Raw genomic sequence first — 27,816 nt, forward strand, 5'->3', positions numbered from 1 at the left:
GCAGTAAAGATAAAAATAGCAAGATATTATTTTAATTATATAATCTCACCTTTGACAACTAAGATAGGAGATGTGAGACTGATTTCTGCCGTGGAAATTCGCTCTGGTGACTAGATCGAAGGATTTAATCGGCGGCTGCGTTTGGAATCTCTTTATATCCACGTTATATTGCACGTGCATCTGTAAAATTGCATAGCCCGCGCCTTTTGCTTGCACTTTCACGGTTCCCCATGCTTCAGGTATCTAAAAAATAATAATACAATTTATGAACATCATCCTGACATTATCTTGCGAAATATATATCGCATCTCGAAATACGTACCTCAATGGTTTGAAGTTTCGCCAGATTCTTGTCGTTTACAGTCAACGTCTTGGTCTTACCAGGCAAAGCGGTAGCCTCCACGGTTACTGTGAGTGAACTGACGTCCCTAATTCTTGATCTTACAGTATACTCCATCAACGCCTTCATCGCCCAAACGGTATCCTGAGTAGAGGCCCATCCACCATCCGTCAATCTCTGTGCATTCAACCACTTAACAATCGGTTCTATCATGATCTCTTGTCGAGCGACGTGCACGAGTAGCGCGTATGCGGTTGTCTCTATATTTTCCGAATCATATTTGTAGGGTAGGCGCGGCAGCAGGAAAGGTTTCTGATTCTCCAACTTGTACGGAGGAAGCGGCACCTCTTCTCTGCCCCAGTACGTCAGCCCGCCCTCTCTGCGTGCGTGTCTCGCCAGAATATTGAAAGCTTGCTCAGCGGTCGAGGCTTTCGCCACCAAAAGCGCGTAAGCCACTATCGCTATCTCGTATGGCTTGCCGCGTTCCTCCAGCAGCTTCAGATTCCTCTCCAACCATTTGATAGCGTTCGCCGCGCCGAGAGCCACTTGAGAACCTAGACCGCCAGTGAGATCTTTGACGCTTTCCAGCGTGATAAGCACATGAGCGGTAAGACTGATGTTCCGATGGGCGATGATATCGTTTCTATAATTCAAGGAACTGTTCATCTTCCGGTCCGGCAGCCAGGTTACCTCGTAGAACGCGCCTTCTGGCGTCTGGTGTTTCAGTATCCAGGAAACCGCCTGGGCTATCACCTCGGGATCGATGTACAAGTAGTTCTCCCATTCGTAGAAGCTGGCCTCCTGAAATACCCGGGCGCAGAACGCTGTCAACCAAACACTCGGCATCGATTGGTTCCAATCAGTGCGGAAGAAGCTGAAAGACCCATCGGGATTCATGAACGACAGCTGTCGCTGATAGCCGATATTCATGTAGTAGAAGCTCTCTTTTTCCTGTGTGCGATTGCGTTGATTAACCAGACGCATGTACAGGGTAGTGTACATGTTAGCGGCGAAGCTGAACATATTCTGTTCAGCGCAATCCATTGGCAGATTCATGAGACTCGTCGCGTTTACCGGCATTGTCGGGAAGATCGGCCCCACCACGTCGCCAACCAAACTGATGGTCGCCTTGTTGGATCCAAACACATAATAACGATTCTCATCGTAGGGTATAATCGGCGTCTCGGTGATGTTTACGTGCATGTATTGGAATACATAGGCTCGATTGCTGAGATCTAGTAGTATTGATTGATGCCGATGCTGCGGAACTCCGTCGGCCTCGACGTGCAGGTTGCGAGTCACCGAGTCCCTGCCGATCAGAGTGCTAGCGTAGATGTGTACTTTGATATCCCCGAGTCTCACTGGTACAATGGGCAGATAAACGATGTTAGCATCCTGCGCAGGAATCCAGATGAAGAACTGATGTTCGCCGAAGGAAGTGCGCGGCTTATACGACTGCACAATGCCGTTGTCCTCGACGTGGACGAATTTGTAATCCTTGGAGCCTGCCAATACCACTGTCGCCTCGATATTGTAGCGCATATAATTGAAGACAGACACACGGATACCGATTTGTTCGCCTTGTCTGCTGTGAGTCGGCATCTCCACATTTATGTAGAACGGCAGAACTCCGGTATATTCCAACGCCCTGGGCAACATGCCAAAACCCATACTGGGCGACATGCTGAATACGGTGACCATCCAGTGAACCGGCCTTCGCGGCACGTCCAGGTTGAAGATCTGCCGACCGTGTGGACCGATATTAATATCCTTCCACAGCCAGACGTTCTCGTAATGCCTCTGAATTCGATTAAAACGCCATTTGCGGAATTGCGCCAAATCGGTTGCGTTTCGCTCGACACATCGCGCTTCGTCCGAGCCATCCTCGCAGTCGAACACGCCGTCGCATCTTTTCTCCAGCCTATAACACCGACCGGATAGGCACTCGCCATATCCCTGAGTTCGGTTACAGAGTTCGTGCCGCCGATGTATCACGGCATCCGTAAAGACAACCAAGCCGATGTACTCGAATGTGCGATTGACGTCGATACCGAAAGTGGACGATGGGAAGTATACGATCTCGTCCGGATCGCCGTCGTGGTACTGCCAGGTGTGCATGTAGGTGCCATTAGTTGCTTCGTCAAAGTGTGCCATCTTCGTTATCACGTTCGCGTACGTCAGTTCGTTGCCTGCTTGCATGGTGTAGAATGAACGATCAATACCCGACAATCCAACGTAGGCACCGGGCTCGCCATAGATGGCCACCTCGACGCGCTCGCCCGTTCTCGACTTTTTGTTGTTGATGAACACGGTGAAGTTGTTGCGCGAGATGCCGTTTACCGGGAACGTCAGTGAATCCGCCACCACCTCGCCGTAACGACCCACGAAATATACCATCGCGGTCGCAACGGGAGCCATCTCAGGACTTAAAGGTATCGCAAAGGTTTTTATGTTATGCTGCATATTGTCCTCCCCGGTCAGAAGTATTATACCTTTGGACATGATTATGTAGTTAAAGGCATCGATGTGGAAGTTGGTTTGTACATGAAACACCATATATTCGCCGACTTTAGGCTTCTCAGTGGAGGTTGATATCTTGATGTGCTTCGTATTCGGAGACTCGTGAGCGAGCAATAGCAATTCGGTCTGTGCTCTGTAACCCTCGCCGTCGGTAATGTGCGCGTAGATCCTCATGGAAGTAATATCGTTCAGAATCTGATTAGTGTCGGTGTTGTGCTCCAGTCCGAGTTGCTTTCTAAGATCCATCTTTACGGACCACACGTCCGCGTGTTCCGGCGACGCTGTTAGATACTGAGTATCGATATTACGACGTCCGCTTCGCATCTCTACGTCCGCGCGAATCTCCACTACGGCGCCTATGAGCTGCGTAGGTCGCAGCGGCGAGTTGTCGTGGAAGGACGCAACCAGATTCAACGAGAACGGCATCGCTGGTTTAAAAATTTGTGGACTATCGCCGAGGAAACGAATTTTTGTAGTGGAATTGAAAATCCTCGCCGTGGAGTAGCCAACGATCACCTCATCCAAGAATCTCTCGCCTACTGTTGCAACTACGGTGACTTCCATCCCGTCGATGGATGAAACAAAGCTCAATAATTCCTGCATAGGATATTGGAAGTGGTACGTCCCATTGAAGAACCTCAACACTGGTACTCTCTCCTCGTAGGGATTGATCGTTCTAAACCACGCCGGATAATACTCGTTGAAATTAAAGTATCTTTCGACTGGCTCAATCCCGGAGGGACCGCGCGTTCTGTCTATTGGCTTGAAGCTGGCTTTTAAAGTTAGATTGCCTCTAATCGGTGCGCCCGAGGTATAATTCGCCTGAACGATACCGTAAATATAGGGATCATTGTCGAAAAAGAACGCCGGCATCGTAACATTCACCTCGAACCGTGTTTGATAGTACTCTTCCACCAAGAATGTCTTCTCCTCCACTTGATTCTGCGCTATTATTTGCACGATCCATTCCCCGAAAACAGGTTGATCGGATAATTGATATGACAGCGACACTGTACCCAGATTGCTCTGCCTGCTAAGCCATCTTCTCATAATTCTCCTGTTCGGATCCAACATAAATACATCCACGGGATTGTTATACGCTTTCAATTCCGTGTCTATTGGGATCGTTCGGAATCGCACCGTTTCGCCTTGCATATATACAGGTTTGTCCAACTGTACGAAAATAGTCATAGAACGTTGTGAGAATATCAATTCGGTTTCGTTCAAAAAGGCCTGGCCGCCTTCTAGACTGTTGTACATCCCTTCTATACGCAATTTATAATCACCACCTACAGAAGTAGGTGGCATGCGCATCATTAGAGTTTCAGGTATGCCCTCCTTCACTTCCTGATAATCCGCCGCAATTTCTACACCATTGCGTTGAATGGATGAACGTACTGTCATAGGTAACGGGCTGTGAAGAATGTTCACAGCAACTCTGTACACATGATCTGGTCTAACCATGCGAGACGCAACTACAAAATATGTGCTGCAAATAAATTGAGAATTATGTTGATATTTTATTCACACAATTGTTTTATTTGTCAAACCCAATATACTCACGATTCTTTAATGATCATATTCTCATTTTGACCTAAAGGATTTCGAAATCCAAAGCTTGTATTCTGATCCCATTCATCGTAACGATTTCGTGCAGGAGATCTTGACGTAAAGTCCACTGATTCTGGGGTGAATTGGCCATTTCCAGAAGCCAGCAATAATAAGAGAATCCAGATCGACATTTTTGCTGAAAAATATATAATTTATCATTAATTTATATTCTATAAAAAACACTCGAAAATATTATTTCAATCAGCAATGATTAACACAGTTGGATATTGCGCTATGATTTCGATTAAAATATCCACGATACTAAAAATACGCAAATTTTTACAAATACATTCGTCATGTTCAATCGACAATCATACATGAAGAAACTTGTCAAATCAATTAATTTTATACATGTAAGTTCCTGAGATAATATCATAACTCCATTCACTACGCGTTGATAAATAAATGGATAAATAAATAATAATAATACATAAATAAATATAACACGGTAAAATGGATTAAAAAAATAGATTACACGGGGTTAGACAGCGCGCGATGGTCAACGCCCAAACGCGCATTCTTCGAATCGTGTGTCATTATTAGCGCTCACCTTAGGACGATTTCCCAATCGAGTCGATCGAGTCCCGCGTATATCACTGGGGGATGGTGCATGCGATTAGCATCACCGCGATCGCGTGCGCTTACTTACGAGGAGTATTAAAAAAAATCGTCGAGCACGTCGGGCATCGTGTGTAGAAATTTGCGAGCGAAAGGAGTGGCCCGTTACAAACTTTTGTTTTGTCCATAGACATTAAAGATACCTAGCTAAACCACCCTTGTCGCGATATTGAGAGGGTTGGTGTTCCGAACTTCCCCCTTTCCGATTGGTCGATCAAACGCTTAGGGTGCCGTCACATGGGGCGTAACTTGCGTAAGCGTAACCAGCGGATCGCCAATCACCGAGTTATTCCGATAGAGCCCTTCGTCGAGCTCTATCGGAATAACTCGGTGATTGGCGATCCGCTGGTTACGCTTACGCAAGTTACGCCCCATGTGACGGCACCCTTAGAATATATATACATGGAAGGGGAATGCCTTTGTTCTCGACAGAAAAACCAAGTGCCAAGGAAGTGAGGTAGAAAATATGGTTGCCTCTCTCTCGTGCTTAAGTAGCCGCGCATGCGCACTTTCGAGCAATAAGCGAAGAGAGAGAGGCAACCATATTTTCTGTCTCACTTCCTTGGACACGTTTCAGCCTGCTATTTCCCCTTCCATGTATATATGTTCTAAGATCAAACGCTACTAATCCACAATCCACAGCTGATGCTCCGTCTATGTATTTTATATGTCTATGGTTTGTCAAAAATATGAACGAATGAAATCATGATAGGCATGTGATACTGAAAACCGGACACAGAAAACTGTTGCGTCATCTGGCAAGCAGTGATTGCTCGTCATTGTTATTTTCCTAGATGAGCCGATAACAATTATGTGTCTAGGGATACGACAACGCAAATCAACATCGATTTCGCTGTAATGTGTAATTCACCGGCGTAGCCCCTGCTATTTGAGTCACTTGAGCATAATTTTGAATAATATCGAAAAATCTATTTTAGCATGCATATTTTGAACTACGTTTTATGTATTCTACAGTGCTATTTCCCATAGATATATCTATTTATCGTCATGGATAAAACATGCGAAAAATTATATTGCAATGCGCTGACGTGAGTGCGATTTGACAATTTGTTATTCTTGTGTATATAGCAGAGCTTATTGTAAACATAATTAATTTTTCAGAGAGTCACTAGTAATTTAAATAACATTGTTTATAAGCAACATAAAAGGTCTTCTACTTTTTAATTTTAATTAAAGAGACATTTATTTATTTTATAGAGAAAAATTGATTATGTCACTTGTGTTATAACATCATGATTGATTATTGATGCATGTATTTTAATATTAAAATTTGCATTCTCCATGATTAATCAAAATTAATATATTCTTTACAAACAGGGCAGAAGAACTACTACGCAGCAAGGGTATCAGTAGTAACACATTGGAAGAATGGGATAGATCGTTGAAAATTTTGCCCAAAAGTGGAAAGAAGTATTTTGAGCCTAATAATTCTTGGCTCCAAAATGTTCAGATTGAAAAGGGACTTAAAAATCGTAGAGACTTATTAAGTATTGAAAGAGTTGAACGTATCTCAGAATTAGCCAGTGCTGAATGGATACCATCCCAAAAGAAAGCCCTTGTTACTAAAAGATCTGGTCAAGAATGGACCAATTTTGGCCTGGAAAAAAATGGTTCCTTATATTTATTGCCAGAAGAAACATTATTTCTTATAGAAACGGTATGTTTTCTAACATTTATATAATTATTGTGATTTTTTTTAACAACTTTACAAAACTTTAATATTACTTTACTTCTATAGTATACTTAATGTTAAAAATATAATTTATTTTTAATATATTCCTTGTATATTACAGAATTGTCTTGAACTCATTTGGAATGGTGTACCATGTTCAATTCAACAAGCATATGAGATCTTGATTGACGACTCGGTATGCTCTTTAGAAGAATATAGAGTTTATAGTCAATTAATACGTTATGGCTATCGTATACAACGTTATTTTTATGAAGAGCCAGAAAAGTGCAATAGATCAGAGGAGTGTGCGAAACGGAAAATTATTGTTGACCCTGAGAGTGGATTGCGAATGTCTGACAATCAGTTGCAGAATCAACAAAGCGCAGAAAAATCAAAAGAAACTTTGGTAAAGGATATAACGAAAACGTCAAATAAATCATTTATTAATACAAAGGATAACGAAAATATTATAGTAGAAGAACCTGTGGATCAAGTAGTACAAGATGTAATGGTCCATCTTTTATCTAATGTAGAAGGTCAGAAAAGTATAAATAACTCAGATACTTTTGAATTAATGGAAAACGATACAATAGAAAACGATATAAATAGCGAAGAAAAGAATCGAAATTCTAAACCAGAAATAATTTCCGACGAAACTTTGCTGGGCAATATCAAAATTCTTAGAGATACAACATGTAACTCGAAGAAAACTCCTAAAGTATCAAAATGGCCGGGTACTCGCATTCAACGTAACGTTAAGCAATTACCTAAGAGGAGTGATACAGTATTATCTCCTGAGATTTCTGTAATTGAGTCTGGCATCACAAATGAAAGTTCTAAAGTAGAGAAACGAAAGTTGACGCAAATTGAAGAGTTGTCACATACGAAAAAGTCAAAGCATGAGGTAAGAGATCTTTATATATAAATAAATATATATATATATATATAATGCATTGAATTTGTTATTTATAAAATAATTTTTTCTCCCAATTAGGTGATTGAATTGTCTGATGATGAGATTCAGGAGTTACCACAATGTATAACAAGAATGGAAATGTTGAACTTGTTTCCAAATATCGCTTTTCAATCGGATATTAGAGAGAAGATTCCCAGGCGATATATACCACATAATATAAAGCCTCAGAATAATATTTATCAGTACAATCGGACCAAAATTTTACGCATGCAAGAGAATGATAAAAGAGCGCGACAGAATTGCAAAGACATTAGGATAAACACGAGGCAAAATACATCGCATTTGAGGAGTCCTGTTGCCGTCAATAATAGAAATGCTCTTTTTCAACATTCACGATCACCTTTGTGTGGCCCGTCACGACCGTTTTATCCTATGGACCAAATACACGGAGCGAACATCGGTTTGTCTTACGCATATAGATTTCCTTTTAATTACAGTCCGGCCGTTTACGTGCAGAATAGAATCACGCAGAACGTATTTCATAATTTGTTCGTCGCCTTTGAAAATAGCGGAAATGCCGTTCAGCAAAGTAGAAGTTTGACTATACAGATGAATAATTTCGCGATGCCAATCGCGCACATGGAGGGCTATCGAATGAGACATTTCTTTGCAGAGAATCAAGTCCGGCATAGTTTCTATCAGAATCTTTTGTGGCAGCAGAGATTTTGTCAGCGGAGAATGTTAGAGAATACGTCAATGCACAACAATGCGCATCCCGTTGCAAGACAATACGATGACGCTAGCAAAAGTAGTCAGATCATCGGTCATGAAGCCGTCAATCGTCCTTCCTTTACGACTCGTCTAGGAGCTAATTCATGGATGGAACTGAAAAGGAGGTGGTCTGAAGAGAAAACTATTACAATCGACGATGAAGATTATAAAAATAACAAATGTGACGAAGAGTGTAACGAAGTACAAGTTGTAAAACTTATCAATCCATTGATCGGTCCGAGAAATGTATCTTCACTGGCGGAGATCTTCAGTAAACTCGCTATAATAAAATCGGCGCCGGAGAGGACCGTCAGAAGGAAAAAGAACAAACATAAGATATCGTACAATGTGTACTCTTGTACTCAGCATTATAGAAAAACGAATCCTGGTCAACCGTTGTACAGCCTGGTAGTAATAAGGTAATATTTTCTGTTAATAAGAAAATTATACTCTTGATATCGCACATTAGCATTCAATAATTTTCAACAAAATTGTAGGAAAGAAGATTCGTTTCTCCAACCAGTCGAGTTGAATCGCCTGCAACAGGATGCGAAAGGTTCTCAGATAATATTAGCATATGTGTCCATGTCGATATCGTACATTCAACCAGGTATTATAACGATGCCAAATATATTTGCACCTGCGTAATTCCCCCTGGTTGAAGTTATTTCAGAGAAAATGAGGAATGACGTCTATCTATCAAAGATTGCTTTGTAAAATCCATAAAATTTATTTTATTGTAATAAACTTTTACATACTTATAAAGACAAGAAATATAGATTTTTTCTGTCCTCTATATCTTTATTTGCATTTCAAAGTAACCCCAAATAAGTTTGCACAATCATAGCGATTAATCATGTAAAAAATGTAATATTGTATTTTTCTTATGTTGAACTGATTGATTTTTCTATGTATTATATATAAAAAACGCTGGCCAACAAAGTTAAATATATAATCTAATAAAATATGTAGTTTCAAGTATATAATATGATTATATATATATATATATATACATATAAAACTTTGAATTAATATATATTTTGCTAAATTACACATAAATATTGGATATGTTTTTATATTAAAATAATTTCATAGTAGCATTTGGATAATACAGATCAAATTTGAAATAAAATGCATAAGATAGAGAAAGAACATATATCATCTGATTCTCTCTCTATCTCTTTCAAGATGTTGGAGCATGTGCAGGAGGGTCTATCTATGATCTATATATGTTTACGCAGTTGTGTTTTGGTCTCGTCTTACATCTTGTGTACATACGTCACAGTATTGTGATATTTGACAAGCAAGCGTCTCGAATCACGGATTTTAAATGGAACAACCACCGTTAAAAAGAATTCGGAGTGAAACTCCTGTAGGATCTGAAAATGACGACTCGGTGCAAAGCGATGAGAATTCAGTGGATTCGAATTTCTACCTAACCTACGACATTTTGAGAATTGTTTTTCGACATTTAAATGGCAGAGATTTAGCAAACGCCGCGATGGTTTGCAGGTATATAATACATTAATGATATGCGCTCAATTTAATCCCAAATATATACAATCAGAAAGAGTTCTCTGTATTTAAAAAAATTATATATAAATACAAACGCAGATTCGATTTATATACATAAATAAATCTTTAAAGCACTTTATCTAATATATTTTACAATTTTGCCTTAAAAATTAACAAAGATATGTAAATTTATTAGCAATTATATCACTGTCTGCTATGATTGTAACTAAAAACACCTATTATAAATTGACACTATATAGAATGAACTCCTCTGTATAATTATTTTTTGCAGACTTTGGTTAGAAGCTGCAAATAATGAAAAATGTACAAGAAGTCCTGAATGTTTTATACAATGTTACGAATCAACTGAAGATCTAGATCGTATCAAAGATTCAAGAATCAAACCATCTATAGGATTTTTTTTCATTGCCAATAGCCATACACCATTTCATGCAGAAGGTATTAGATGTGTATATTCCTTTAAGCCAATTCTTTCTAATTAATTTATTGATATTTATTATTATAATGTCCATGTGCGAGTAGCATGACTACTATATAATATATTAAGTATGCAGATAAAAAAACTTTAATATTTACAAAATTGCATTTTAAGACACTATTTCTGTGATAAATCACAATTTTTAATATATATGATTTCTATATTTTTATATCTTAATATTTATATATTTTTTTTCCCCTCTAGATCATGAAATAATATTATTAAAATTAATCTTCTATCTCTTTTTATCTAGAATGTATCCTGGATTTACTTCCACAAAATTGTATGGCCGTAATGCTATACACTAGTGGTAATGTTATCAATAATATAGAGCTGGAATATCATATAATATGTGCACTTTTACCACAAATTCCAAAGGTGAAAATCAATGCGTTTAAAGTGACAGAGAAATGTTTGCTACCAATTTTGCAATCTGAAGAACTTTCGCAAGCAATTAAATATGAAGAATTTATTAAGATGATTGATGAAACATCTGTACAAAATCGTGATAATTCTACGTGTTTAATGTTATTCTGCAACTATCCAGGTTATGATATAGCAATGTATCTCGCCTCGACTATAAAAAACAGGTAATTTAAATTTAAGTAATTTATATATATATATATATATATATATATAGTTATTAACATTTGACAACATATGTTTTTTTTTCTCTTAGCCAAGATGGTATAACTTCTTTATGGGGTGGAGTGGTAGAAGGTTTATATACACAGTATATACATAGTAATAATCCGTACACAAGAAAGAAAGACCTTACGTCGTACGTGCATAGTCCATATTGTCTAGCTGTCTTAATTACCGGCCCGATACAAACATGGTCTACGGTTGTAGACAAAAAATGCAGAACAAAGGAGCAAGTTGAAGCAAGATTAAGATTGTTTAGAGATCAAGTAAAATTAAAGAAACATTCCATGGGATTTATGTTCGCATGCAAAGCTCGTGAAACTACTAAGTATAACAAGAAAATGAATGTGGAATCGACGATATTCAAGACATTATTTCCCAAAGTACCTTTAGTTGGTTGTTTCGGTGACGGCGAGTTTGGAAAAAATACAATATCTGCTGACGAGGTGGGAAAGGAAAGTGAGTAATTTTCGAATTTCTTTCTCGATAAAAATATTGTCTCCTGAAAAAGCATATTTTTATAATTTTTATTTGATTTCAGCGAGGAGTAAAAAGAAACAAAAGGTACATGATCCGTTGCACAATGAATTCTCCACCATGTTTATGATACTTACGTACGGTTGATGCTTTGAAAGAAGAACGCGCATGGATGTTCGTGTTACGATTATTTTTTATCATTCGTGCTATCGTTACTAGATTTTAACTAGATCTCTCTCTTTATCTCTCCGGTTTTTCTTTTCGCGTTTATGTACAAGACTTGTGGATAAACAAATGGCGTTTACATTCAACAAAACATACATGACGAATGTTATAACGATAAATCTAAACAGAGAGATCGTACTTTATTCTTAGATGCGTTCTGCGAGTGTTTTTGTACAAATCTTAAGACGTTATTGCTACCGAAGATTAAGAAACAAATATAATAATATGTGATAATATATTGTATGTTCACATACACTATGAGTATTTTGTATTTTATTTCGTTCGTATTATATACATTTTTTTTATTTCGTTTATTAACGTTTTCTGATACGCATGCTATAAATAATTATACCGAATTATATTATACCGGATGGATGATCGCGATGTTAATGCGCCTTGTTTAAAACATGCGTATTAGAAAATTGCAAATGCAAAAAATCCAAGATACCGAGTTGTTACTTTATAGCATTTGTAATATTATCGGTTAACCAACCGGTTTCTTGACGTTGATTTAGCGCAGGTCGTGTGCGATATGTGTGCACAAGGTGATGTGTGCAATTCGGTAATCTGCACCCTTCTGAATAAAATTATAATCTCTAAAGCCGCTTGACAGTCCTTCCGCGCTCGTGATACAACGATACAAGATAAAAACTGAAGAAACTAGGCCAAAGCGAAAGGGTATACTGACGTCTTATCGTGATGTCAGCAGGATTTAAAAAGGAGTCTTCACTCCATGACATCAACGATTTCATTACCACGATCGTCAGCAGTTTTAAGATCTAAAATTCGCACGACTTGCGATCCTAAACGATTTCGCTCTTACTATTATACTGATAAAATGTTACCAAATCTACTATTGAGACAAATTATTATTCTTATTACACTGTGGTGTTCTTTTGTACATTCGGAACGATGGGAAAGCGGTTTGCGCCAAAGATACGACGGCTATGGAGAGGATTGGATATTCATGCCTGATGGAAATGGACAACCCCAAGTGGCGGTATTAAAAGTGGAAGATACCGAAACGAGAGGCGGCATATTGGACGGATCGGAGATAGTCTACGTAATTTACACTCGGTATTATAAGTTGTATAACTTCATAATAATCTTAATGACTTAATAATAAGCTCTCTCTCACTACTTGCGCCGCACTATTTTGTATATAATTGGTTGTTCATTCGATCTAGCTTCCCGTATATTTTTTTTTAAAGATCCAATCCGAAAGAAGGCACGCGAATGACTCTAAATGATACCGCGAATCTCGCTAATTCCGACTTTAAGCCTTCGCGAAAAACGAAATTCATTACGCACGGTTGGAAATCAAGCGCCATGAGCACTGGGATTTTGAACATGAAAGAAGGTAAGTACGACTGCTTATTTCTTTGATTGCTTTACGAGTTATATCTTGGGGCACCCGACGAAAACGCACTTTTTGACAATTTGCGCTTTTCGAAACAGCTTTTCTCACTCACGGCGACTATAACGTTATCCTCGTGGATTGGGAACCCTTGGCCGCGAGCACATTTTACTTGGGACCGATGCAAAACACCGTAAGAGTCGGGACTGATGCTGCCAATTTCATAGATTTCTTAGCGAAAGAGACTGGATTAAAGACCGAGGACGTTCACTTTATCGGTATATCGTCTTGCGTAATAAAATGATAATGCTTCATAATTGTATTTGCATTACTTTATGTTCGTCGTTGATCCACGTAAGGTCATTCTCTCGGTGCACACGTGGCTGGAAACACGGGCGGTGCGACGACTGCTGGAAAATTGTGCAGAGTAACGGGCTTAGATCCAGCGTTGCCGGGATTCCACATGCTCGCTTCTGAAAAGACTCGATTAGATTCTACCGACGCGGTATTCGTCGACGTCATACATTCCTGCGCAGGTGTCTTAGGCTTCCTTCAACCTCTGGGAAAAGCAGACTTTTATCCAAACGCTGGTACGGCGGTTCAGCCTGGATGTTGCTGCGTTCCCGAAATAATGGGTAACGAGTACTACTTGTTATTAATCTAGATTCTTGTAACAGAAACATTGTTCTTATCTCAGCTTATTTTAGAGGCTTGCAGTCATGGACGGTCATACGAATATTTTACGGAAAGCATCAATTCGAAAACAGGATTCTCGGCGACAACATGCGATAGTTGGGATTCGTATATGAACGGTAAATGCGCCAATTCGCAGATGGTGCTCATGGGAGAGCATGTCGATCAGACTGCCAAGGGTCTATTCTTTCTCAGAACGAGATCGAGTTCACCTTACGCCTATATACCGAAAGTAGCTAATAACAATGTCTAAATAAAGACGATATTCGTACAAGTAATTGTTGTTCCTCACACACACACACACACAGAATGTGCATACATATATCAAAATAGTTTATATTACTCTACATAGATGGTAGCAAGAACAGCAAATATAAAATATTTGGCTTTAATAAATAATAATTACATTATTTTACACATGACTGGGGTATAATAAACGTAGCGACAAACGAACATTTTTGAATATTGTAATATACCCTGACCTCAAAATTTTGCTTTACGCGTCAATCGTGTCTTGGCACCTATACTACTTCATGATAGTTAAGAAACAAGCAGCACCAAAAAATAGGGGAATGACTTAATATTAAATCGGTTTATAAAGCAAGGTAGTAACATACTTTTTGCGATAGCGATGCGTAGCTGATAAGACCATCACACTGTCCTTGATACTTAAAGCATAAAGATGATTTAGCATAACGTGATTTGGTTCAGGTAGAAGAGTAGGCTCGCACTGAAAAAATAGTAAGTACAATGACAAAGAGAATGTTTTGTTAAATTTTATGCAAAATATTTCTTTCTCAATCCAACTTACGGATAGCGGTGTGTCCTTGTTAAGAATAACTTGTAACAGGTGCGGTGGTAAGATAGGCGGACCAGCTACCTTCTCCCAAGGCTTATGTGGTGGTATTTCTTGTCCATATTCTGTTTGAGTACTGCTACTAACGCCTTCGCTGTCTTTTGCGAGAGCTTGAAATACTTCAAAATCAGATTTCCTTACAGAGACTAAATTGTTTTTAGAGCCCATGCCATTGTCTACAATTTTCTATAAAACATCAACAATTTTTTGCATTTTATATAATGTTACATATAATACATTATACACAGAATCATTAAATCCACATATTTAATGCTTACCAGCCCAGGATCGTGCCTCCATTCTCCATCAACGAAAAATTTATACTGATGCTCTCCCTCTGGCAGATCAATTATTGTGACAAAATCCCCATGGCTCTTTACCATTGGCAACGTTTTCCATCCAGTAAATGTGCCGCTAATATGTACTTGCTTTCCTCCTCCTTCCCATTTGAAAACTGTAGGTAGCACCTTACTGTCTGCAACTTTTGTTCCTTCAGAGACTGTGTTGGATCTTGGTCGCTGTGAGCCGAAATCCTCTCTGTCTTGTTGGTTACTCTGTTCATATTCATATAAGATATATAATATAGCATTTATACATGTGCAAATAAGTATATATATATATATATATTAATTCAATATTTTTTTATGTATTACTTTAGTAAAATATGACTCTTCTTCCTCTTGGGAAGAATGAAAGAGGAGACTAGGTTTTTTGTCAAAAACAAATGCTTGGCCTTCCTTTCCTGGAGAGGGTGGAGGATGATCCTTGTTACGTCGATGCTCTCTGCTTGCTACATTTCCATGATGATGAGTGACAGGCTGATTGCTTCCCGCATTACCCATTATTAAATCTGAAGGCTTAACAAATAAAGAAATAACAAAAAGAAATTTAAATTTTACATTTCTACTAGAATACTAGACAGCAATATTTACATAAAAATATAACCTAGAGAGATACATTGATATATTTCATAGGTTATCAATAGTGCATCCGTCTCTTTTTAAGTAAAAATAAAAATCAGAATAAAAAATATGTGTCTAAATTCAGAGATTTACATATCATTTAATGTTGGATATTTAATCTGAATAATACAAATATATGTAACTCTATCATATTCTCAGAAATATCACAAGTGTTGTTATATACACATTAGCTTACTTTGTAATAATCTTTTTATCTGCTTGATATACGCATCGATGACGACGAACGACAAATCGGATATGTAAACATTCGCTGACAATGTCAAAGCTAGATCAAACAAGTTATTTCAATGCAAATTCCGATACGATATTCTACTTGTACAAATATTTAGATTGCCTCGCGCGCGCGCACCCGAAGACCATTCGTGCGAAACAAACAATAAAACTGATTATGAATAAAGTATTTATGATTGCAGTTGTATACAGTGCAGAGATTCTCTTCCTCTCTCTCTCCCTTTCAATCTTCAATTTGTCGTCAAATATCGATATTGTAGGAAACGTTGATATTTTAAATCGGTAAAGTCGACTTCAGTAAAGTTACTCACGAAATGAGTAGCTGAATATATGTGTGTATATTGATTTGACATATTAAAACTGCATCAAAAGTGTAAATAAATAGTGTATATATATAAAAAGAATATTTTATAATAATAAAATAATCTCGTCATAATATTAACGAAGAATAAGTATAGAAAGTATGAATTATTACTTAAAGCATTCAAGTTTGGCGCGCATGCGCAGACGTCATGTCCGTCTCGCGCCACATCTCGACAAGGTCGTCGCGTCGCGCTCGCTCTGTGATTTTCTCGTTTTTTACATCGTTCAAAGCGAGTCTCGCGTCCGAACGAGTGTTAAATGTATTCGGTTAGTGCCGGGCCACTATTATTTCATATTAATTTGGCGAATACAGCCGTGTGTCGCCGCGAATCGCGTTGCAAAGGCTCGTCGTAACCGTTCGGGCAAATCTCGCAGTCGGGAAATTCACTGCGCATGCGCAGACATGTTCGTTCGCGCCACGTCTCGACCATGTCGTCGCGTCGCGCTCGCTCCGTGATTTTCTCATAATTTACGTCGTCCAAAGCGAGTCTCGCGTCCGAACGAGTGTTAAAAGTGTTCGGTTAGTGCCGCGCGACTATTATTTCATATCGATTCGGCGAATACAGCCGTGTGTCGCCGCGAATCGCGTTGCAAAGGCTCGTCGTAACCGTCCGGGCAAATCTCGCAGCCGCGAAACGCACTGCGCACGCGCAGACGTCATGTCCATTCGCGCCGGGTTTTGACGATGTCGTCGAATCGCGCTCGCTCTGTGATTTTCTCGTTTTTTACGTCGTCCAAAGCGAGTCTCGCGTCCGAACGAGTGTTAAAAGTGTTCGGTTAATACCGCGGCGACAATCATTTCATATCGATGCGACGACTGTAATCGCGCGTCGTCGCGAATCGCGTCGTGATTGTTGTGAACGCTCGTCGTAATCGTTCCGGCAAATCTCGCGGCTGAGTAATGCATTGCGCACGCTCAGACGCCATCTTAGTTTCGCGCCGGGTCTTGACAATGTCGTCGATCGCACTCGCTCCGTGATTTCTCGCTATTTTACGTCGTCCAAAGCGAGTCTCGCGTCCGAACGAGTGTTAAATGTATTCGATTCGCGTCGCGCGACTATTATTTCGTATCGATACGACGAGTGCAGCCGTATGTCGCCGCGAATCGCGTTGCTGAAACGCTCGTCGAAACCGTTCGGAAGGATCTCGGGGCTGAGAAATCTATGGCACACGCGCAGACATAGTGCTTACTTCACGCTACGCCACGACGAGACGATGCATCGTCGCATTGCACGTGCTTCGCGAATTTCCGTTATCGCGAGTGAATATCAAGTCTCAAAAGTCCGGACGAGTGTCGAAAGTGCCCAAGTATGACTACTGACAATGACTGCCAATGACTGCCAATTCGGCGTGCAGTCATTGTCCATTTCGTGTCCGCGTCATGATACAATTCGTCAGTTTCGTGAAGTTGGTTCCGCGCAAATGTATAAAATGCCGGATGCCGGAAGAACCGAGTAAAGTGCCAATAGTGCCGAGAAAGTGCTCGGAACAAGGACTCGAGAGTGTCGAGTAAAATGCCGGGATGATCCTCTTCGTGACTTCGAAGCAGGAGCATAGTCGCAGTGGACACCGCTAGATGGCAGATGGTGTGCCGGGATGATAACAGAGCGACGAGCGATAACGATGTGTACGACGTCGGTAAGTAAATTTGTTTCACATGCTCTCTCTCTCTCTTATGCATACTGCTTCGTTATTTCGTCGAAAACGAAATCCAATCATTTTTCCACTCTCGATATAAGAATGTTGTAGACACAGATTAAATAATATAAAATTTTCTATCGCATTATAAACCGCCGATGTATTTTATAATCGAGCAATCTCTGCCAGAACGCAGCATCAATTAATTTTGCAAGTCGTAATTACAATACATAATTCATATACGCTTAATTCACATTTCGGAAAAAATTATCATTTACACTTTCTCATTCTTTTATAAAGAAATGTATTAAATGAGAGATTGAATTGCCTGCATTTTCTTACAAAATTATTGAAACGCGCTTGTAAAAGATGTTGTTTATGCTAAAATTACTGATAAACATACTGGCCGTCAGATCCTTCTTCATCGCACATTTTTACTCTTTCCCCTGTCCTCTTCCCTTCTCCCTTTCACACGCTCAATTTCATCTCCCCCTCATCTCCTTCCCGGTCGTCAATTTTTTTTTTTTTCGCTGTTTCCTACGCGAATTTATTATTTATAAAGCCGAAAGTACCTCGGGCGTGTTTCGTCCTTCGTAGCCGGCGGCTACCAGAGTGCTTATTTCGCGGCTCTATTGCTCTCGCGGCCGCGAGGATTGATCAGAGGGGTTGGACCGCGAGTAAAAACGTGCCCCGTGTATTAAATATCCTGCAATAACAGTAATTATGGTTACGGTATTTTATGAAATTGCGTATAGCTACTTCGCTACCGCGGCCTGTGGCCAGGCCAAATGTACACGTGATCTTTATTGACGGCAAATATTACAATGTTATTTACTTGCGAAACGAATCAGGCATTTGAGAGAATTCCTGATTTTCAAATATAACCGCAATATATGCTTATTTTTATTATTTCTTTCTTCTCGACAATCGTAATTGCAATTTGATAAATAAACTAGAACAATACAAGCGCGCGCAATTCCTCGATTTTATATAAAAAAGAATATTTTTATATGAAGTTTGTTTTGATTAATATTTTTTAACAGAAATCAGCTGATTAATTTCCTAATTAAATTATAAAATAAAAATATGTTATAAAAATTAAAATAATAATATTATAAATAATATATTATAATACTTTAAGAAATCAGCTGATAGTTGTCAAAAAATATTATCCGAGTTTAAAGTACTATAACATTTTTAAACCATACATTATTTAAACCATATTATTATTTTATAATTTTTATTACATACTATTATTTTAAAATTTAACAAATTAACGTTTTAATCAGCTGATTTCTGTCAAAAAATATTAAAGCATTAATTTGCTAGTCAAATTTTAAAATAATAATATTTTATAAAATGTAAAATAATAATATGTTGTAAATAATATAATGCCTTATCTGTGATTAATATTTTTTAACAGAAATCAGCTGATAAAAATTTTAATCGAGTTTAAAGAACTATGACTTATTTAAAACATATTATATTATTTTAATTTTCATAACATTATTTTAAAAATTAATTAGCAAAATTAACTCTTGAATCAGCTGATTTCTGTCAAAAATTATTAATATATAAGGTATTAATTTATTAATATAATTTTAAAATAAAAGTGTATGTTATAAAAATAATAATAATTAACATACACACTGCTGTTTGTGAAAATTGCAACACAGTTAATATCATTATTTCTTCATGGTGTTGCAATTTTCACAAACAGCAGTATATTATTTAAATTTAAAACATATTATTAAAATGATATGTTTTAAATAATATCTTGTAATTCCTTAAATTCGATTAATATTTTTGACTGTTATCAGCTGATTTCTGTCAAAAAATATTAATTGCAAATAAGGCATTGTAAAATATTATTTACAACATATTATTATTTTAAATTTTATAACCTATTATTATTTTAAAATTTAATTAGCAAATTAACACTTTATTAATATTTTTTGACAGAAATCAGCTGATTAAAGCCTTAATTTGCTAATTCAATTTTAAAATAATAATATATTATAAAAATTAAAATTATAATGTGTTTTAAATAATATGTTACAAATCTTTAAACATCATTTTAAAATTTTTGATAGTTATCAGTTGATTTCTGTCAAAAAATATTAATTGCAGATAAGGCATTATAACATATTATTTAAAACATATTATTGTTTTAATAATATTATTTTTTTAATAATATGTTTTAAATAATATGTTATAATGCCTTATCTGCAATTAATATTTTTATTTTAATATGTTTTAAATAATATACTGCTGTTTGTGATAATTGCAACACCATGAAGAAATAATGATATTAGCTGTGTTACAATTTTTACAAACAACAGTGTATGTTATTTATTATTATTTTTATAACATACTTTTATTTTAAAATTTAATAACAAATTAACATCTTATTAATATTTTTGACAGAAATCAGCTGATTAAAGAATTTGCTAATTAATTTATTTAAATAATATGTTATAAAAATAATATGTCATAATTCTTTAAGCTCAATTAAAACTTTTGATAGTTATCAGCTGATTTCTATCAAAGAATATTAATCACAGATAAAGCATTATAACATATTACTATTTTGCATTTTATAACATATTATGATTTTAAAATTTGACTAGCAAAACTTTATTAATATTTTTTGACAGAAATCAGCTGATTGAAGCGTTAATTTGCTAAATAATTTTTAATATAATAATATATTATAAGAGTTAAAATAATAATATGTTTTTAATAATATGTTATAATTTCTTAAATTCGATTAATATTTTTGACAGTTATCAGCTGATTTCTGTCAAAAAATATTAATCGCAGATAAGGCATTATAACATATTATTTACAACATTATACTATTTTACATTTTATAACAGATTATTATTTTAAAATTTGACTAGCAAATTAACACTTTAAGCAGCTGATTTCTGTCAAAAAATATTAATAAAGCGTTAATTTGCTAATTAAATTTTAAAATAATAATAGGTTATAAAAATTAAAATAGTAATATGTTGTAAATAATATGTTATAATGCCTTATCTGCTATTAATATTTTTTGACAGAAATCAGCTGATAACTGTCAAAAATTTTAATCGAGTTTAAAGAATTATAACATATTATTTAAATTTAAAACATATTATTTTAATTTTTATAACATGTTATTCATTTAAAAATTAATTAGCAAATTAACGCTTTATTAATATTTTTTGACAGAAATCAGCTGATTAAAGCGTTAATTTGCTAATTAATTTTTAAATGAATAACATGTTATAAAAATTAAAATAATATGTTTTAAATTTAAATAATATGTTATAATTCTTTAAACTCGATTAATATTTTTTGACAGTCATCATCTGATTTCTGTATCATTCTTTTTAACATAAAATCGAGGAATGGCGCGCGCTTATATTGTTCTAGTCCCTTTCTAAAAATGGCATGTTAAGTCGATTCTCGTAAGTATTGTTGTCTCTTTTGCGATGTTGATTAGCTGCCTCGATTTGCGTTCTGCGTTATAATTATAGCATCGAGAGGCTGTCATCGCGAGGGTTAGCAGTTTGACAGTTTGTCCAAAAAAATTAAATTAAATAATATGTTTTAAATAATATGTTTTAATACTTTAAATTTGATTAATATTTTTGATAGTTATCAGCTGATTGCTGTCAAAAAATATGAATCGCAGACAAGGTATATATTATAAGTATATATTATAACATATATTATTTACAACATATTTATATTATAATTAAAATAATATTTTGTAAGTAATATAATATGTTATAATATTTTATCCGCGATTAATTCTTTTTGACAGAAATCACCTGATAACTGTCAAAAATATTAATCTAGTTTAAAGTATTATAACATATTATTTAAAACATAATATATTATTTTATTTAATTTTATTTTGGACAAACTGTCAAACTGCTAACCCTCGCGGTGTCAGCTGCTCGATGCTATGAATATAATCTACAATCCGCGAATTGAGACAGCCAATCGCGGAAAAGCGACAACAATATCAATAACATGCTTTTTATAAAAAGGGAAATACGACTTGCAAAAATCGCGAACTATTGCTTTTGCATGTCTTCGATATATTTATATTTGAATATTAAAAAAACGTATTAAAACATGTATAATATCAAATTGCAACTGTGTAGCTGCAAGCTACAATTATAAATTGCGTTGAATTATATCGTTGCACAAAGTAATATCGCAAATATCGTATTATCACGTCTACTTTTTGCGATGCACACAGTTACTTAAAATGTAAAATGCTTTACCCAATTGACAAAGCGATAAATGGTTTTTTGCCCCGTAACGATAAGTCACTAACATTTCACTTATCGAGATAACATGGATTTTATTTACGCAACATGCGGTATATATTGATTATTAAATGTATGCTTTATTTAGTAATGCTGATTAGATTAGTGTAAAAGGCTAGGATTATCTGAAGTGGGAACATCTGTTCGTAGTTTTTGACAATTGTCAGGTTCGTTATATTCCATATCCGCGATTAATTTTTATCTCGATTCTCGCTGGACATACTTGTTTGTAGAAAAAACTTGAATATTTCGACGTATGACGTTAAAAACGTGATAATAATACATTATTAATTATTAGAAAACATATTGATTTCGCGAAGATAATTCGTGAAATTTTGAAATTAAAAACAATTCAACGATATATAATTATACTAAATTCTGAAATAAAACTTATTTTCAAGTTATAAAGGCCTCACATAATAACATTATTACTACTATCATCTCTTTTTTACGTACGTATTTTTGTGTCAAACTTGGCTAATGTTTTTATACATTTTTTAAATTTATTGCGCTTAAGAAAAAGTATTATTATTATATAAATTAGGAAAAAATCTCCTAAGAAATTAAATTGCCTTTTATTCAGTTGCAATGTATTTTAATTGCACATTATAAAACCAATCGACTTCGTCATATATATCGATTGACGGAAGATCGTAAATTCGTAACGGGGTCTCAAAAGTCGTCTAAGCCAGATGTCGAGCGTTCGAAATAAAAAAAAAAGAAAAGGAAAAAAAATACCAAAGCGTATTCGAGGAGAGAAAAAAGGAGGACCAAAAGACAGGGGGTGGCGGGGGAAAAGGATCGGCGAGAGGCGGTGTGTGCATGCGCTTAATCGATAATCACCGGCAAGTGGTTTCGTCCGAAAAGGGTGCGGTATACGATACATCTGCGAGGTATCATCAGCACCGCGTACAAAAGGCCGATCCATCATCGGGCCCGACAATCCAAATTCAAAATTGGCCGGTCAGTTCCCAGCGGTCGCGCGTGCAATTACAATGAAGATTAAGAACAATCCAAACAATCTCCACGTCAGAGTAGCGTGGCAATTCGAAGACACGAAAACGTCTCGAGATGAAAAGCATGTCTCGTTTTCGTCCCTCGTATCGGGTTTCTCCTATATACTTTGTAAGCCGGTTTCGACTTATTTCTTTATTTATTTATATATCATATAGGATAGGATAAAGCCTGTAGCGTGCAACGCGCAAGGAGATGCCGTGTCGTAATATCGCCTTATTGCTACAGTGGTGCACGCGATTTTCTGCTTACGCGCCCGGTCGCTGAAATATCAATGTAAGCTGTTCATTGAGCGCGCGGTATGTCAGATTGTCCGTTTCTGATAGAAGAGTAGCCTTCGCGATTCGAGCGTAATAATAGGCATAGTATCAGCACAACGTGTTTCAACATCTCGTTGGTCTTTCGGATTAATAAGGCTTCCATGAGAACCAATGACTTTTTCCCCGCACGTTATAATTACGAACGATTTGGACATTTTATCGCACTTTAATAATTCAATCGCGAATAATATCACGGTGGACAGTAGATAGATTAGGTGTTACTAGTATATTAAAAACATTTAAATACTGCATAGTTTTTTTCGAGAGAATTTTCTCTTAAAATTTACCCTGAAAATCATGGTAATCGTGGGACAATATGGTATGGAAAGAACTTTATGAGAATTTCTCTGATTAATATTTATCACAATAGAAATAATAATATCTATCACAATAAAATATGAAACATGTTTGATTAATTTTACTAAACTGCATCTTATTGTTCGTTAAAAATTAATCAATCATATTTTATATTTTATTGTAATAGATATTATTTTTATTGTGATAAATATTAATCAGAAAAATTCTCATAAATTTCTTTCCATATTGTCCCACGATTATCATGATTTTCAGGGTAAATTCTAAGATTCTAAGAAAAAATTCTTTCTGTGATATGCATGCATTAGTATGAAAATAACGTGTGAAATATGTAATAAAAGAATTAGTATCAGTATTGTCGTGAATCTTGTTCTTAGAAATAAAGAAATATGTAAATATGATAATAGAATTTAAAATTCGCGTCATTGTCTTTGATGCTAAATATCACATACAGTAAAGATAGTTTAATAAATGTTTTCCTCAAGCTCTTCTATAAGCTATGTTCGATTAATATAAAGAAGAGGACGATGATCTTTTTTTTTCATTATGCGACGAGAGTAGGATGCGCGAAAACGGAGCGCGAAAGCGGTGCGGGAAGAGAGAAAGAGAGAGGTGGGAAAGGATTACGGTGCGTCAACGGCGATGACTGAACGAGCCGTAATCGCTGTGCCGATCTAATATTTCGAATAGTTCGCATTTACAATGGGCTTTATTGGCGGGAAAACTGTGAGGGGGTATTTTGAGCAGGCGGGACATCCATCACGGGGTGTCAACGCGATTGTCTTCCGCGGCGTTTGCCACGGGAAAGTATTGACGTCGGGCTCGCGCAACCGCCGAAAATGCCGCTCGCGCGCCATCGTCGCTCGGGGAATGGATAAATGTCGTTAAAGTAATTAAAATCGGTTGCCGGTTGTACCGCGATCTCTCGAATAACAACCGAGTTTCCCCCGTGGTTGCACGATGCGGACGCGATCGATTCGCGGGAGAATGACGCGTCAGGAAACGCGATGGACAGTATTACTTCGGCCAACAAATTTATCCGGACGACACGGCGCCCGGCTTCGCCATTGTGTCGTATTTAAATGAGCTTTCTAATGTATTTAGCTTGAATACCGCGTGTGGCGAAAACTATACTGCCCAGTATGTGTATATGTATGTGTTTCGCAGAGACGCGTTTTGCCACCGTTGCCGTCAATATCAATAACAAAAAGATTCGTTTTATCAAGATTAATTCGATCCGTGGATATATCTATCGTTAATTCTAACTTATATATTTATATTGTGTATGTTATGATGCGAAATAATAAAATTATTCTAATATATGTATGTATTTTATTTGTTACAGGTAGCATTGCGATACCAGTGCGATTCACGCGTCGTGTCGGGAGTGCCGTGTAAAATTTCGCGTGTCGGGAGTGCCGTGTAAAATGTAGGGCCATCGTAATTATTCGTAATTTTTCGCGAATGTCGTGAGTGCTACCATCGACCAAGAGAGGAGGAGGAGGCCTGGTGGCATCGGGCAACGACGGGGCAACTGCAAGGTATGCAAAATAAGTATATAATTTCTTTTAAAAAACACATAATTTTTGTTATATTTCTTTAAGTATCTATATATATATATATATATATATATATATATGTGTGTGTATTTTATTTGTTATTACAGGTAAGAGAGGATTGATAGGAGAGGAGGAGGAGAAGACCCGGGAAGGCATCGACAGCGGGCGCAACTGTGAGGCAACTGTGCGATTCACGCGTCGTGTCGGGAGTGCCGTGTAAAGTGTCGCGCGTCGGGAATGTCGTATAAAATTTCGCGTATCGAGAATGCCCTGTAAAGTGTCGGGCGATCGTAATTATTCGTGTTTTCGCGAGTGTCGTGAGTGCTACGAATGCCGGTCGACCAAGAGAGGAGGAGGAGGCCCGGGGAGGCATCAGGCGACAGCGGGACAACTGCGAGGTATGCATAAATACAATTTATAATATATTTAATTTATTAAGTCTGGTAAAATTATACTTGCTCTATATCTCCACGGAATTTATTTTACATTAGATGCACTATTTTTATGCATATAAAATATCTTAGAAACTTTATTTTAAATCCTCTCTTAAAAAATATTTAGAATAAAATATTTAAATTAATTAAGATTTTTAAATATATAAATTTTTACGTAGATATAATTATATAGCTTATATACAGAATTATTTATTAATAAATATTTAATAAATAATAATATCAATACTTAATAAATAATATTCATAAATAATTAAAATAAAAAAAAAGACTTATATTTCAGATTTTTATATAAGAGACTTATATTTATTATTATTATATTTATTATTATATATACAAATGTATAATATGAATATTTTGTTTTCAGATCAACATGCTGTACTACAACTTCGCTATTGCACGTATCGGTGATCGGTGAGTGAGAAATTGTTTATTTTATAATATTTCTATAGCGGTAATAGGGGTGTGTGAAGTTGGCGTCTCATTTCATGAAAACTCATAAATAATTAAAACTTGTAGCTTTATTTTCAACAATTTCTAAAGGTCTTGATTTCTATATAGAGTTTAAACAAATAGTTCTGCCCATTAAAGCAACGAAAATGTCTTGGGACAAACTGAGATGCCAAATTACGGAGCGTCTCACTTTATCCTATTTTCTTTATCAGTAATTATCAAAATTAAAAAAATGTATAGTTCTACATGAGTTCTAAAAAGAGTTCTGTCTTCTAAAAACAATTTTTTTTTGTTTGCGAAATGAGACGCCAGCTTCACATACACGATGATGCGTGCGCGAGCATGCGCGCCGCAATTTGTGTATCTATCGTAAATGTGTATCTATCGCGTCTGAATGTGCTAAAATAATAACGAGAAATTGCGGGCCGCGCGAGTAGAGAGCTGCGTTTGCAGGGGATGCCGACGTATAATCGAGGCGCACCCTCTCTCCCGGCTATCTGTTTTATTTATCCGATAACACGCCATTATGGGCGAATCGTGAATGCGGCTGTGCCGGTAACGATTGGCTATTTATAATAACACGTGGCATACGGGTAATTAGTTGCGCGCAAGCCACAGTGAAAAACCGAACGCCCGGCATCGGTATCGAGAAAAATTGCAGTCGTTTTTCATCGCGCCCCTTTGTCTACTTTATTTGGACTCTCTCGTCACTTTTTTTTTTCCTTACCAACTTGTCTGCGAGAGAAACACTTTCGATCGTGGTTTCGATCGTGCATATTCTATTAGCCGGCGCAATTAAATTTCACATTACACTCTTGACAATTTTATCCACGATTGATTTTTTAATCTTAACGCTATATGGAGGGAAAGGCTTGTATGCAAATAGGCCACTACTTATATAGCGCGTCAGATGAAGCGATCATAAAACATAGGCCTCCTCAATAACTTTCGCGTTTAATCTTGTCACGTTTCCGATGCAAAAAAGTATCGTCGACGTTTAAAACAAAATAAACAGAAACCAAATTATACTCGTTAAAATTAATGTCTTTGTCGAGCAAAGTAATTATTAGTAATTTTAATATAAATCGTTTCGAGAGTAGGGAGTATCGATAACGCCGATTAAGAGAAAATTTCGAAGTCAACGACAGAAAAGAAATGAAGAGATCGCTTCTGTTTATAATTCGGACGGCTATTCGATCGCGGAAGATTAGATTTGGGATTTCATCGGGGCAGAGGGAGGCAGAGATAAAGGAGAGCAGGTGGAGAGGCAGGGAGAGGCTGGAAAGTCTTGTCCATTGTGCCGGATCTGTACAATGCTTATCGACGGTGATTGCTTCATTGCGGACTAGAACGGGGATGCTGGATGTAAGGGCGTGATGCATACACACCGACGCGGCTTGGCGTTATCGGGTTATCGGCCGTAA

The 27,816-nt window shown here is 36.7% G+C and overlaps 5 protein-coding genes across 7 annotated transcripts in view; 3 read left to right on the forward strand and 2 right to left on the reverse strand.

The window, feature by feature from the left end:
* Mcr (macroglobulin complement-related) overlaps window positions 1-5,251 on the reverse strand; it is a 9,836-nt gene extending 4,585 nt beyond the window's left edge. Inside the window, exons 1-4 of the mRNA XM_083051793.1 lie at window positions 5,022-5,251; window positions 4,424-4,607; window positions 323-4,349; window positions 50-243 (exon numbers count right to left, since the gene is read on the reverse strand). Coding sequence (XP_082907919.1) covers window positions 50-243; window positions 323-4,349; window positions 4,424-4,602 — 4,400 coding nt within the window. The 5' untranslated portion in view covers window positions 4,603-4,607; window positions 5,022-5,251. The remainder of the gene's footprint in view (window positions 1-49; window positions 244-322; window positions 4,350-4,423; window positions 4,608-5,021) is intronic.
* Window positions 5,252-5,803: 552 nt separating this feature from the next.
* On the forward strand, window positions 5,804-9,237 carry Tsen54 (tRNA splicing endonuclease subunit 54). Of its 2 annotated transcripts, XM_083051795.1 has the most exons (6): window positions 5,804-6,138; window positions 6,428-6,767; window positions 6,904-7,686; window positions 7,777-8,158; window positions 8,372-8,888; window positions 8,967-9,237. In XM_083051795.1, the coding sequence occupies exons 1-6, from the start codon at window positions 6,098-6,100 to the stop codon at window positions 9,115-9,117; spliced, it is 2,214 nt and encodes a 737-aa protein (XP_082907921.1). In that variant the 5' UTR covers window positions 5,804-6,097; the 3' UTR covers window positions 9,118-9,237. The 2 variants fall into 2 exon arrangements, with proteins under 2 accessions (XP_082907921.1, XP_082907920.1); XM_083051794.1 differs by having other exon boundaries at window positions 7,777-8,888.
* Window positions 9,238-9,677: 440 nt separating this feature from the next.
* Window positions 9,678-12,060, forward strand: LOC145943624 (F-box only protein 22-like). Its single transcript, XM_083051283.1, has 5 exons — window positions 9,678-9,981; window positions 10,277-10,443; window positions 10,737-11,073; window positions 11,163-11,587; window positions 11,670-12,060. The coding sequence occupies exons 1-5, from the start codon at window positions 9,800-9,802 to the stop codon at window positions 11,750-11,752; spliced, it is 1,194 nt and encodes a 397-aa protein (XP_082907409.1). The 5' UTR covers window positions 9,678-9,799; the 3' UTR covers window positions 11,753-12,060.
* A 165-nt stretch (window positions 12,061-12,225) lies between these two features.
* LOC145943625 (pancreatic triacylglycerol lipase) lies at window positions 12,226-14,146 on the forward strand. The gene is made up of 5 exons (XM_083051284.1): window positions 12,226-12,907; window positions 13,042-13,190; window positions 13,289-13,465; window positions 13,547-13,822; window positions 13,895-14,146. Exons 1-5 carry the CDS (start codon window positions 12,564-12,566, stop codon window positions 14,131-14,133), a joined length of 1,185 nt encoding a protein of 394 aa, XP_082907410.1. The 5' UTR covers window positions 12,226-12,563; the 3' UTR covers window positions 14,134-14,146.
* Window positions 14,147-14,254: 108 nt separating this feature from the next.
* On the reverse strand, window positions 14,255-16,169 carry Alc (5'-AMP-activated protein kinase subunit beta-1). 2 transcript variants are annotated; one of them, XM_083051286.1, is made up of 5 exons: window positions 15,895-16,169; window positions 15,390-15,593; window positions 15,015-15,290; window positions 14,692-14,922; window positions 14,255-14,610 (listed from the first exon to the last, which is right to left on the reverse strand). In XM_083051286.1, exons 2-5 carry the CDS (start codon window positions 15,576-15,578, stop codon window positions 14,464-14,466), a joined length of 843 nt encoding a protein of 280 aa, XP_082907412.1. In that variant the 5' UTR covers window positions 15,579-15,593; window positions 15,895-16,169; the 3' UTR covers window positions 14,255-14,463. The 2 variants fall into 2 exon arrangements, with proteins under 2 accessions (XP_082907412.1, XP_082907411.1); XM_083051285.1 differs by lacking the exon at window positions 15,895-16,169 and adding an exon at window positions 15,669-15,801.
* Window positions 16,170-27,816: the final 11,647 nt, after the last annotated feature.

This window comes from Prenolepis imparis, unplaced genomic scaffold, assembly GCF_030444845.1.
Source record: "Prenolepis imparis isolate NDT839.2.m4 unplaced genomic scaffold, iyPreImpa1.0 SCAF_12, whole genome shotgun sequence".
Classification (NCBI taxonomy): Eukaryota; Metazoa; Arthropoda; class Insecta; order Hymenoptera; family Formicidae; genus Prenolepis; species Prenolepis imparis.

Excerpts from the sequence above, each read along its gene's own strand:
- Tsen54 (XM_083051794.1), top strand. The coding sequence starts at position 6,098 with ATGGATAAAACATGCGAAAAATTATATTGCAATGCGCTGAC. Across the intron at positions 6,139-6,427 it reads TTATATTGCAATGCGCTGAC|GGCAGAAGAACTACTACGCA; the intron begins GTGAGTGCGATT and ends CTTTACAAACAG. Across the intron at positions 7,687-7,776 it reads CGAAAAAGTCAAAGCATGAG|GTGATTGAATTGTCTGATGA; the intron begins GTAAGAGATCTT and ends TCTCCCAATTAG.
- LOC145943624 (XM_083051283.1), top strand. The coding sequence starts at position 9,800 with ATGGAACAACCACCGTTAAAAAGAATTCGGAGTGAAACTCCTGTAGGA. Across the intron at positions 9,982-10,276 it reads AACGCCGCGATGGTTTGCAG|ACTTTGGTTAGAAGCTGCAA; the intron begins GTATATAATACA and ends TATTTTTTGCAG. Across the intron at positions 11,588-11,669 it reads TGACGAGGTGGGAAAGGAAA|CGAGGAGTAAAAAGAAACAA; the intron begins GTGAGTAATTTT and ends ATTTGATTTCAG.
- LOC145943625 (XM_083051284.1), top strand. The coding sequence starts at position 12,564 with ATGACATCAACGATTTCATTACCACGATCGTCAGCAGTTTTAAGATCT. Across the intron at positions 12,908-13,041 it reads GTCTACGTAATTTACACTCG|ATCCAATCCGAAAGAAGGCA; the intron begins GTATTATAAGTT and ends TTTTTTTTAAAG. Across the intron at positions 13,191-13,288 it reads GATTTTGAACATGAAAGAAG|CTTTTCTCACTCACGGCGAC; the intron begins GTAAGTACGACT and ends TTTTCGAAACAG.
- Alc (XM_083051285.1), bottom strand. The coding sequence starts at position 15,695 with ATGTATCTCTCTAGGTTATATTTTTAT. Across the intron at positions 15,594-15,668 it reads TCTCTAGGTTATATTTTTAT|CCTTCAGATTTAATAATGGG; the intron begins GTAAATATTGCT and ends TTATTTGTTAAG. Across the intron at positions 14,611-14,691 it reads ACAAGGACACACCGCTATCC|TGCGAGCCTACTCTTCTACC; the intron begins GTAAGTTGGATT and ends CTATTTTTTCAG.